This window comes from Homalodisca vitripennis, chromosome 7 (assembly GCF_021130785.1).
Source record: "Homalodisca vitripennis isolate AUS2020 chromosome 7, UT_GWSS_2.1, whole genome shotgun sequence".
NCBI classification, from domain to species: Eukaryota; Metazoa; Arthropoda; class Insecta; order Hemiptera; family Cicadellidae; genus Homalodisca; species Homalodisca vitripennis.
Window position 1 is genome coordinate 20,164,162 of NC_060213.1, and position 13,540 is coordinate 20,177,701.

The 13,540-nt window shown below is 38.8% G+C and overlaps 1 protein-coding gene across 1 annotated transcript in view; it reads right to left on the reverse strand.

Annotated features, from left to right (window-relative positions):
• LOC124366975 (RNA polymerase II elongation factor Ell) overlaps positions 1–13,540 on the reverse strand; it is a 142,045-nt gene that overhangs the window by 72,918 nt on the left and 55,587 nt on the right. Inside the window, exon 2 of the mRNA XM_046823613.1 lies at positions 5,492–5,539. Coding sequence (XP_046679569.1) covers positions 5,492–5,539 — 48 coding nt within the window. The remainder of the gene's footprint in view (positions 1–5,491; positions 5,540–13,540) is intronic.

A 13,540-nucleotide genomic window follows, 5' to 3' on the forward strand; every position in this document is an offset into this window, starting at 1 on the left:
CTGGATTTGTATCCCGAGTATGCGACTAATATCAATACACTGATAAACGAATACACTGATAAACCCTCTTTGCACGAGATAGTATGGCTCTTTAATGATCTCCACTGGATTTGTATCCCGAGTATGCAACTAATATCAATACACTGATAAACGAATACACTGATATAACCCTCTTTGTCACACGAGATAGTATGGCTCTTTAATGATCTCCACTGGATTTGTATCCCGAGTATGCAACTAATATCAATACACTGATAAACGAATACACTGATAAACCCTCTTTGGTCACGAGATAGTATGGCTCTTTTAATGATCTCCACCTGGATTTGTATCCCGAGTATGCAACTAATATCAATACACTGATAAACGAATACACTGATAAACCCTCTTTGTCACGAGATAGTATGGCTCTTTAATGATCTCCACTGGATTTGTATCCCGAGTATGCAACTAATATCAATACACTGATAAACGAATACACTGATAAACCCTCTTTGTCACGAGATAGTATGGCTCTTTAATGTTCTCCACGGGTTTGAAAGGAAATTTCGTAATATTAATTCTCTAATATGCATGATAAGTAGTAAACGCTGAGAACGTATCCGGATGTATCCATAAATTAATATTTCACATGTCGCATTTAAGATTTAGTAAAATCGCATGTACTACTACACCGTAATCTGGAATAAATGTGTATAAGGAAACACGTAATGATCTTAAGTGATATTAATATATATTTTATTAAAATAGCTACACTCGTCTATACCCGAGAAAACTGAACAAATACATTGGAATTAGTTAATCACAACTTTCTAAATATTAATCCTGCATAACATTTGTTGAGAATAAACAAGATGTGGCAATCAATTAATTAGAGATTCAATCATTTGGTTTTGGACTACAAAAACGATTAGCTGAAAATTGATTTCAACAGTGTATTTCAACCCCTCGCGCCCTGTATACAGCTGAAAGTTGGCTATATTACGGAAACGACTACTTAGCAAACAAAGGGCGGTTCTGCGCGGATGAAAGTAATATTCCGGGCGTTTGAAATGTCTGTTGGCGAAATTACGAATCGACCGTTCGGAAAGGAATTCTACTTTAAACTTTGTTTCAGAACCGAATATCTTCCACCGGGCGACAATTTGACACCCTTCATTAAGTTTTCCCTAACTTACAACATAGGCCGGTCCTTGTTCGTTAACTGCAATATTACTGTTTGTAGTGGAACTTGTGTACAAATAGAGGAAAACAGTCATACGTACATACATAATGTGAAAAACCGTTACTCCGTGCACCATATTTTAACAGTACAATTATTAACTGAAATTAAGAATATCCCATTTCTAATAGAATATTTTTTACGTCTGGACAAGCGGCGTTGAGGCGGGCAAGGATGGAAACAAAACTAGTTCCACTAATAATACTGTCCAGAGCAACAAGAAAAATTACATTCAGAGAGAACAAACCTGAATATCATCTTTGTGAAACGTGCCATTCGAAATAGGCCTATAATATTTAGTTGGAGATGACTGGAAATTAACAGAAGTAGTCTGCGTATCGGTAAAAAAACGCCAAACGACCTCACGAATGTCCTTGAAGGGGGTAGGGAGGGAATAGCGGGTGGGGGAGGGGATTCTCGCAATTTAGGCGGTCAAAAATAACCGGTGTCGTCGACGGCTCTGAAACAGTAGGCGCGTAGCGAGATGAGATAGCATACCAGTGTTGTGGGGGGAGACGGCGAGGGGAGGGGGAGGAGGAACGATGGCACAGCGCACAGCGGACCTGACACCAGTGCTGTGGCAGCCGCACGCGCGCGCACGCACGCAGCACAGTGAAGTACTTCGGTCCAGGCAGACGGTGGGACAATGATTCATTACGTTGTGGGCTGGACTTCTGGCACCACCACTCCCGATTACAGTACTTGGAACTGAACTGCTGTCGGTGTGCACTTTATACAGTTTATAATATCTGTGGACGCAATAAAATACGGTGTAGGTTCGCCCGTGCTCCCCCCCCACAACTGCTCACATGTGAAGCGTGAAAACCGTGTGAATCAGTATGCCTTTTAGTATGTCAACAACAATACATCGACTAAAGTGCTGTAGTGAATAAGAATTAAATCAAGCTTACAGTTAACCATTTTAACTTTTAAATAATAGTCAAACATAATAAAGCAAATATAAATCGCATATGTCACGTATGAAAAACCACTATGTCATAGCTTTAAAGTTTAGAACTAGAATGATAGAAAACACCTGAGAAACTCCCGATAACATTATAATAAGATACGAATATCCGCACACCATAATATTCTACGAACTAAACAGCAGGTCGTAACAGTTTGCAAAATACTCTTGCAAAAACCATCTTTCACATAAAAAAAAAACAAAATTCTATTTTCCACGAAACTTTTGTTGTTGTCATGGGTTAATCCGTGCAACAAACGGACACATGTAACCCAACGAGATATGAATGGTCGATAACGATAACGAGAAATAACAAGTTGAACTTTATAACAGCATTTTCAATAATAGGATAATACAATAAAACGAATATAAATCGCATATTTCACGTATAAAAACAACTACTGTGTCATAGCTTTAAATTGTAGAAATATAATAGTAGAAAACACCTGAAAAACTCTCGATAACATTATAATAAGATATAAATATCCTCACGGCATAATATTCTACGAACTAAATATAGCAAAGGACGTAACAGTTTGCACAATGCTCTTGCAGAAACATGGCATCTTTAAAAAAAAATCTATTTTTCACGAAACTGTTGTCGTTGTCATGGTTTATACTCCGTGCAAAAAACGACACACGTAACTCAACGAGAGATGAATGGTCGACAAAAACGATAACGAGCTAAGGTCGTGTTCGGTGCAATAACCGGCAACACCGCAGCAGGCGCCGCGCCGTTATCTCTCCACCGATGTTATCAGTGGTGAGCCGATAGCGCCAAGGTCGCCGCGATAACACGAGTAATCCGCGCAATTCTGTGTTACTGCATCGATTGATCTACGTGGCGAATCCTAACGGCGAAACAACTGTTGTAAATTCCCGTGCAATCACGTTATAAGAGGATAATTCCTTTTAATTGTTTAGCGTTGCGACGAAGGCGAAGTACGGCACTTGCGAAACATTGTATAAAAACAGCTAACAAAACAATTAATCTGTTTTCCTGCCTAACTGAACCTAGTGAATATTGTTAACAGAACTAAATCTAGTTGTAAAAATTAATATATTGGAAGTGAAAGTGGCAAAATTTATAATTCCGTAATTACCACCAGAGTTCGATTTTCGAATGACCTCATGTAGGATTTCACGATAATAATTTAATATTCGGCCTTAGTAAGCTTGTTTTAAAAACTGGGCATCAATATGTTGGTCGTTATCATGGTTTGATTTGCAACATGCGGCTTCGTTTATCTAATTGAAATTGATTCGGTTCGATTCATGTTCCTTCTTGGCAGACACACGCACATGTACATGTGAGCTAATAACAGTGCAGTTTTGTGGGGTGAGGGGGAGAAATAATTAGCTAAAATCTATGTTACTGTATTAAAAAATGTCTAATTACACTCTCAAACGTAATACAATTTATAAAAACCTTCGGCGAACGTCGGAACATGATTCGGATTCTGACAGTAAAATTGCCAACAGCGCAGTTTAAAACGTTGCATTGTCAGTTTAAGTACGATTTTCCAATTTCCGTACAAATGGACTTTGGCATAATATGGGTTATTAGCAGAACTGAATTCAAATACACAATCAACTTATTCGAATCCACTTGTTTTCAAACAAAAGAGAGAGGAAATTAATTCGTTGGATTCCGCGAAAGACAGAGTCAACATCCAAACAAGATAAGATCTTAAACATTGATATGGAATCGTGCAAATTATTCTATGATTACAACAATGCATCTACCACGTAAATACACAAAGGTCTTCTAATCTGAAAACCACTAGTGATAGTTCTTAGACAGTAGTTTTTAAATGCAAGGAAGCATTTTAATTGAAGAAAGAATTTTATCGGTCGATAACCTTGGCGCGGATGGTGTGAGTCTTTCTCAAGTTTTTATACATCGTATGTTTGATTACGTCTTAACAACGGTCGGTGTTTTTTTGCCGTGTACGGCGGCTCCGTTACTGGTGGAATAGGGGACAGTTTTTTTCACACGAAAGCTATGGCTACACGGTAATTGAACGTCTAATCACGTAACGGAATGTATTGATGATTGCTACACGGTTACCGAACGTCTAGCCACGTGACGGAATGCATTGGTGATTGCTACACGATAGTCGAACGTCTAGCCACGTGACGGAATGTATTGGTGATTGCTACAAGATAAACGAATGTCTAGCCACGTGACGGAATGTATTGGTGATTGCTACACAATAGTCGAACGTCTAGCCACGTGACGGAATACATTGGCGATTGCTACACGATAGTCGAACGTCTAGCCACGTGACGGAATGTATTGGTGATTGTTACACGATAGTCGAACGTCTAGCCACGTGACGGAATGTATTGGTGATTGCTACACGGTTACCGAACGTCTAGCCACGTGACGGAATGCAATGGTGATTACTACACGGTAACTGAACGTAAAGCCACGTAACGGAATGTAATGGTGATTGCTACACGGTAACCGAACATTACGTATGTTGTAAAATAGTACGAAATGGTGACCTTAGTCTTCAAATTGTGAGATTATTTATGTCTTATAAATAACAACACAACTTACAAAACAAAAATCTAAATCAAAATAAATGTATCACTTGAGTTAAAATGTTTTACTTAATGGGAAATGAATTAAAATGTTTTACTTAGTGGGAAATGAAATTATGAGAGTAATTACTTCTCTGCCAAGTTCCCTTTTAGGGATGGTCCAACGAGGGCTGCACTTTAGATGACAAATCCGTCCTTTATTCAACAAAATTGAAATATCTATGATTTGATACTAGACAAGCTACATTTTTACAACTAAATTTAAACAAGAATTGACATTTATTGAAAATCTGATATGTTATAAAACTACTTACGCGATTTATTTCCGGATTCGTATGATTTTTTCAAGGAATTTAACGAACATAATGTTGGTTTTACACAAATAACTCGTCAAGAACGAAATCTACAAAAAGTGTGTACAAAAAAGGAAACATTTTTCAAAACTAAAAACAAAAGTACGAAGTGTTTTATACATAATTTTATAGCATATTTTAAATTGCATGTTACAACCAACCGGAAATGCCGCGAATTCTGAATCGTTCTTGACTTTAATTGCATCTTCGCAGAATCACCCGATTGAGTTTTCCACGTCTTCCAGAGTACTAAACATCATATTTACCGACAAAGATTGTGCACTTCCAAGGAGGTGATTTATTCTGTACTGCACGACTTATAGATAGAATTCTCGTCTTTTCCTGTTGGCAGTAACACACAAAACAAACAGCTGTAATAGGATCGACAAAAACACTCACCCCATCATTTCCTAGGAACTGAATTGTCGGCGTCTGCGTAGCCTTATTCTGAAACAAAACAGACAGACGTGATCAGGGATTATATTTCAAACCTGTATTGATTATACAATCTAAATACAAATAAACAACTATACTCACACTAATTGCATACACAGGGTGTACAAATAATTCCTGAACGGTTATAGGTAAAACAATAAAACTTTGTACATCATTACTACACCTATAAATCTACTTTTTCAAGTAACTGCCATGTTTTTGTCACTTCAGAGGGGATGGCCCGCAAGGAGTCAGAAAAAATCTTAAATTACAGCATAAGTCTAATAGTACATCAAATTAAAGGTCTCTGTTAGTAGATTACAATACCGCAAATCCAACCTCAAAGGGTTCACTCTTTAAAAGGTTATGCTGGTTTAAAGTTTGAGACATTTACAATGTAGGTCCTGTTCTAGGTGGTTTAATATTCTTGTTTTGGCTCAAGTTGTGAAAGTTTAACAAAGTAAATGAATACTGGACTTAAGAAATAGTTTTTAAGGTGACTTTTCACATCTAATGGAGGATGGTCTACAAGGAGTTCGGAAAAAAATTTAAGCCTAACCCAAGATGTAGCCTACATTACTTTTAACGAACAATATTTTATATCCCGCGCGGGACTTTTGTTACATCCTGTATATATTTATAGTTCAAAAATTAACAATTCGATCTAGGCACCGATAACTTGTAACAAACAACCACCCATTGTTTCCAATGTCCTACAGAGTGCTCCAAATGGGATAAGAACATCAACTAATGATTTCCAATTACAATATCCTGTTCGAAACCTAATACTTTCCACATTAACCGACAATCACAGAGATTTTAACGACCAATTTTACAAAACGACATAACGATAGCAAGACGAGAGTCGTTAATTAACGGAATTACGTCTGTTTTATTAACACTATCCGGTACAATAAGCCGCGAACGATCGCCACCCACGCGGCCCGCACACAAGCAGAGACTTGTCTGTGTCCGTGTGGCGCTTTCTAATGTGCGACAGAGAAAGGAGATCCGAATCTGTGGGTTATTGTCTAACCGAGTTAATTACGTTGTCCGAACATTTCCTGGTCCTTTCCCAAACGTCCTTTGGCCCTTCCGTTGCTGAATCACTGGAAACGATTGGGTGCAGGGTCGACCTTCCTTCATTGAAGCCCACGCGAACGACAGAAGGCCGTACGCTCTGTGTTGACTTATCGTACGTACGTGGTGATCCGGTGCTGTGTATCACGTTTCGTTAAGAGTCACTTACAACGCAAAACAACCGAAACCGTCAATTATGAACCAATTAATTTGTACTTTTTCTTTTCGACCCATTCTACAGCGAAACCCATTCACCCCCCACCCTCGCCCCCCCCCCCCCCTCCCAATGGATAAACCTACCTATATCGGGGTTTCGATTTTAATACTGCACAGTCCGCATCAGGCGATTCGTTTAAATATATTTCGAGATTTTACCCTGTGTCTATTTTAATTCGGATATAAATCGAACTTTTATCAAATGTTTTGCCACCTACTATAAAGTAACTATTCCCGAAAATGTCTCGTCCTATATCGATTTATAGGAACGATGTTATATTTACTGTATACGGACTTTTTACTTTTTTAATTTTATGATAACGTGTGTAGAGGGCAGATGGGCGCACAGTCGCAGACCTTGGATTTGATTTGCAGATAGCACAAACTCAAGACCTGTCTATGGTCTCACCACTTTTTAACCGACTTCAAGAGGGAGGAGGTTTTACAATATGACCTGATTCTACTTTTTTATGTATGTCCACCAATTTTTTCCGAAACACTGAACCGATTTCGTTTAAACCTTTTTCCAAATGAAAGAAGGCTGACCAAGACTGGAAATCAAGTTGGAAGCTTTACACATAAAACCATATGGAGAAACCAGACAGAACAAAATGCGAAGATAGGGGTTTCTAACAGCCTACATTTAATTATCAGTACCATCGACCTTGTACTGTATCGACCGTATTTAGTCCGATAAGACCCTAGGCACAGACTGATAAAAAATGAGGACGGACAGAATAGGGCCTAAAATGAGATAAGGAGATAAGCCTCAGAGATAAACAATTAAAAAGTAAATTTGGGAGAATTATGAATACTTTGTCGCACAAAATAATGCTTCATGTCTCTTAATTCAAAACTTGTTCAATATGAACATAAAGATTATTTTATTTAATTAGTTTTTAATAAAACATGTAATGCAATAAGCACTCTTCCATCGTTATAAGTGCGTGTTAACATGTATAAATAATATTTAATATTATTTACTCTGACATTTCAGCTATTACATTACTTATAGTTTCTCTCACTCAATTATGCCTACTTAAATTACTGCTTCTTCTGTAGGGGTTTGAGTAAACTTGAAAGATTTTGTATTTAATACTTATGCCACCAAACTAGGTTACGTTTTAACAATTACGACCCGAATTAAAGAAACTGTGAGAGACCACCTCAACACACGCAAACACAAAACAACAACAGACAATATTGTGTAAGGTCTGTATGGATTTACGTGTAATTAAAAGGTTTCTTAAAACAATTAATTAAAATAACTTACAGAACGAGCAGTGCTGGCATTCATTAACTACATCCTCTCACACTCGTTAAACATACATTCTGACCGAGGTTAGAACATAGTAAAAACGTTACTGTGTATTTGTCTGCTAATTACTCATGATTAACCAGTAGGCTGTACTACTTTGTTAAGGTCTGGGTCCGTTTTTAAACAGGACCCGCAATACGATTGTATGCAGGTCAATGGCAATGTCCTTGGGCTATCTGACACACCCTGCTTGATTCAGAATTAATCCACAAGGAGCTTACTTCCAAGGATTGACCACATTGTGCGTAAACCTGCTTCGAAGCACACTTAAGAGATTCAAGACGGCAACCGGAGGAAAGTCCAACATAAAATCTTTACAATAGTTATGAGAATTACAAGTGCTTAATATATGGAGATTCTATTCTCATTACGTGAAAATAAAAATTAATATTAGGCGGGAAAAAAACTATAAATAGACGAACCACCAGGTTATGTATAGCCGTAGAAAACAGACGTCTGGCTTTAGGAGAGGACTTTTTTCATTTTTAATGTTAGTCCTCCTGTTTTCCCTGCTTTTGAACATTTTGTAAAATGTCCGGCTTTTTTTGGGGAATGCTTAAATGTTCAAAAATATTATAGCATAACATAAAAAAATCCTTCCGATTTCCGAAGTCCCGAAAATATACCGAGGAAAGTTACTGCAGTGCACACGTAATGCCATGGCATGTGAACTGCTGTTAGATTCAGTTGTATGTTCAGTGTTGTCTACAGTGTCACTGACTCACTGTTGTGTCTGTCCGCCCAGCTGCACTAACGCTACTACCCCTTGATTTTCTATTCTGTCTTGTCTTATCAATGATATGATAATTTTTTTATAATACGTTAAATATTTTTCTCCTATAGTTATAATTCACATATGTCTATTAGTATAGCTTAGTAATAATTTAATGAATCAAGGCAACGAATTTATTACAATTCTTTCAAAAATTATGTCAAAACAAATTTAATTTGAGTATTTTTTACTTGCACTATAATAAGCTTAAATACAGTACTTATTTATTACGAGTTTTTTTAAATAATTAAATAATATGTAAATCAAAGTTTTTTTTTTCAAAGTTTATTAAAATATTTAACACTGTTTCCTCCACCTCCTTTTTCACCACCAAAAATCCTCCTTTTAGTAATTTCCGTCTGGTCTGCTCTATAAAAAAAGGATGTGTTCCGTGTGTCCACAAAAGGTTTTGTCGAGGATATACCATGGATCTGAAACATCCTCAAATACAAGACAATCGCTCTTTACTTACGGTAACTAAGACCATGGAGTGATTCTGAATTCGGTAGGTGTTCAAATTTGGATCTACTTTCTGCCCTTGATTCGGTAAGACATTAGGTTATTTAACACTGAATTATCATTATACATCTAACTAAATGCCTGTACAGTAGAATCCGTTTGGAAAGATAACGTAACGCACATCTGCTACAATTTTGCCTGCACCAGGTTTACGTAACAGGTCGCTAGACGCTCCAGACGACCCGCGTCTGTATCAGCGACTTTCGCTGGCCGAGCCGCTCGGCGTGCACGGTGCATTTCGTGCAGCAGGGTCGTGCATGCAGCAGCAACAGCGGCCTCGGGGCAGGAGGAAGTCACGACCCCCCGGGGGGTCAGAGGGGCCCGGGGCCTTCTGTCCGCTACTCCTCATAAGTGGAGGACGGCAGTGGCAATCTTCTGGATGCAAGGTCTTCCTCCATTCTGATTGTCGGCGCCGACCTCCAATCGTGATTTGGCAATTCAGCGGTACCATCCGTGTTTATTGTTGTGGGACCACCATCAAATCCCTAGTTTTCCTCTTCAAGCAGAAGATCTTCAGTTGCTTCATTAAGAAAACTCGCCTGCGCCAAATAGCAAATAATGGTATTTACGAAGATCCGAGACCTTTTTTCCACGACCAAAGGGGGATCGATCTGCTTGTATACATTCTAAATGTTTACTACTCATTAGATTGTTGAATTCAACGTCTTATCATTCGAAACCTTCCGTGACCTACTAAGGATTAATTTTCCCACCAAGTCCTTGGTTTACGGATCTGTTATACAGTGGGTTTTCTCTGAGATGGGGGAGTCTAACATATAAACATTGCAAGACTGGAAACCATTGTGTTTATTGTTGTGGGACCACCATCGAATCGCCAGATTTTTTCAAGCACAAGATCTTCAGTTGCTTCGTTGGGAACACCCAACTGAGAAAGATAACAAAAAATGGTATTTACGAAGATCGGAGACCTTTTTTCTACAACTAAACCAGGGTTCTTATCATTCGGAACTCAAAAGAACCGCCCTTCCGTGACGTACCACACATTAATTTTTCCATCAAGCCCTTGTTTGGCGGATCTGTATACAGTGGAGTTTTCTCTGAGATGGGGAGGTCTAACATATAAATATTGAAAGACTGGAAACCTTTGCGTATCGGTCCCCAATTTCGTGATTGCGTCTCGACTCCATGCAGAGCGACCGTGTTGGATAATCCCCGACCAGAGAGTTGCGCAACCGGACAAAACGTCCGCTTCCGGCGACGAAACGCTCGGCCGGACCATTGTGTCCGGTGGGTCGGGGTGGTGGTGGTCTCCGGCGTCCTTGGGCCGGTACTGAGGCGGAGGCAGTCGCCGCGGAATCCACGGTGAAAGCCCAGACATTGTCTGATGGCTACACGACGCGACGTGCCGACCCCACAGCTCGCCGTGGCCCAGACACCACTTTCACTCCGTATTATTTAGATCTCAGTCACTCACTCATATAACGGACGGGTTGCGTGGGCGAACGTAATGCGCCCAATTGCGCGGCGACGAATCGATCGCTTCCGCGTTGTCTGTGGATGCGGACCGCAGAAATGTCAGGGCTGAAAGGTAAACGAGAAATTCCGTTGCGGTCGCCTTTTCTTGCCCGGTAACATCCAATCAACATGAAAAACACCACAACGAGCTCCGTAATAGTATCAATCTTTCAGTATCAATCACAAAATGGAGTCAACTCTATAATACCTCGGTCATTTATATCGGATTTTGTAAAAAAAATCATGACACGAACTTTTTTCATTACTTTCAAATCACGCGACAATAGCGATATGGGTCGATAGTCATCCGAGATGAGAGCGGGAACGTAGGTAGCTTCGCTCCGAGATTACCACACACAGGCTGGAGGAAGGCTGTTACCGGCACGTTCTGACGCGTCATGGCCGACTAACCCGGTACCGAGACGTGAACAGGGTCACGTAACCGAAAACTCCGCACCGACGCGGCCAACACTGGCTGGTGCCGATGGGCTCGCAAATTATCCACCTGCTGGGTATGAACTTGGAACAGATCGCGAAACCGACTTGAGCTGGAGAGAGCTAACGGTTCTTGGGACCTGCTGTGGATAAGCCCAGGGGAAAACTCGAACCTATGCGAAAGTACAAAGTATTCTCTTACCCGCCCATTGATTGGCATTATCACTATTTCCGTATATATCATACGTTTTTCATAAAAGATAATCACTATTTTGACTTTCTTATATACACATAACTATTATAAATTAGTAAAAAAATTTAGAGTAATGTATATTTTTATATTCATGGCCAAATTTGCTACAAGTAGGCTATTCTAAATGTTGCATTGCTACTATATGTAGTATAACATTGTTATATCAATGTGTTATATAACTATGGCGACTACGAAACAATTTCAAATGCGCACGTGTTCATAAAAATAATTAAAAAAATATTAATATAAACAGTACAACACTATACATTTTTGTCTGCAGGGCAAAATTTCCTACAATTTGGCTATTCTGAATTTTTAATATATGTAATATTTCAAATACATGCGCATACTTTATTGCAAATTTTGTTTTTATTTTTTTGTTTAACGTTTTTTAAATTTTTTAAACTAAGAAAATGTTTTCCAACTTCATAGTTACACAGTTGTAAATAAAACTTTATAATTAAGTTACTATTTAGATTTATTATAAGTTTTACAAGTACAGTCTGCGTAACTTGACAAAACAGAAATGCAGTTTACGAAATATGATGGACGGCTCGGAGGGTTAAGCAAACTTTGGATATTTTTGAGACTCGGCAGATGAACGCCATGGGGCGATAGTTGGCCAAGACGGTGTGGTGACCGGCGTACCGACATTAGCGATGGTAATGCACGCCGATAAGCAGCGCGGTACAAGGAGCTTACACTTGTCGTGATACAATAGGCGTCCCGTCCCGTGATTAGCTTAATCACTCGCCCATCCCTCCCCCGCGCAGGCGCAGTTGTATGTGATTTACTAATACGTCATGTGTTTTCACCAGGCGATTAGATTTCCTCGTTTTCATTATTAGCAAATAAATTACTGAATTTTATAGTTTTCTTATTTCTTCGTTATTTTGTTTCTCAAGTACTATTTAAAATATATAATCTGTGAAAGATGTAATATGACAATTCATAATTTTGGGTTAGACTTTAGAACAAATTAGATTCAGTACTAGTCCTAACGAGACTGCCGTTGGGAATCAATCCTTGGCAATTAAGGAATCCACTGAATCTCCTGTTCCACCATTTTACAATTTCCTACAACCACCATACTTATTCATTACCATCTTTTTATTGGTAATTATTGCCGTTCTATTTTAAATAATTCGGTTAAAAAATGTCAGTGTTGGTGGGGAATTTTTACCCTTTAGTGGTACAGTATTCGGGTTTAGCGAAGTAAACCTACCTTATCAATAATTTTAAAGTAAATAATTGGAATAAAAGGTGACAGGCGATCTGAGAAAATCGTGTAAATAAAAAACTGTGCCACGTATTTTTCACGACTGCAGTACGTTTAATCACTACACCACAACAACAGCAAATGCGCAGTCATAATACAGAAATGCTTGATCACAAACAGTGCAGCTGTAGGCTAGGTAATTAGATGACAAGGTCTCCGTCGCAAATGCGCGAAGAGCTCCCTCCAGTACCACTGTGTTTTATGATTGACTCAGTACTGGAGTTCGGTACTACTAATGTCTCATAACCAGTATTACGTCGCGCCGCCAAACTACAATTTCGATATTAATAGCTTTGATGAGACGATAGTGAACACATTACTTGCGCAATCCACAACGCGTGGTGCTTCAATGAAAGTCTTCCGCGAATGTTGCTAGTGAAAATACCTTGTACAGTCCAATCTTGATAATCCGACAGATACGGGACCAGCACACTGTCGGATTACCAAGGGTGCCATTTACACAGTAGCACAAATAACCTATAATCAGTAAGAAACGTGAAAATAAGCAAACACTATGCTGTAAGAACAAACGTTTTTATTGTACGTACCTAATTATAGTAGAATGGACAAACTGTTCATACATAATACATAAGTGAAAACTCTTAAAATACCATCTTTACACTTAAAAAAAATCTAAAACAGTTTTTTTTTCTTCTTCTTACTTA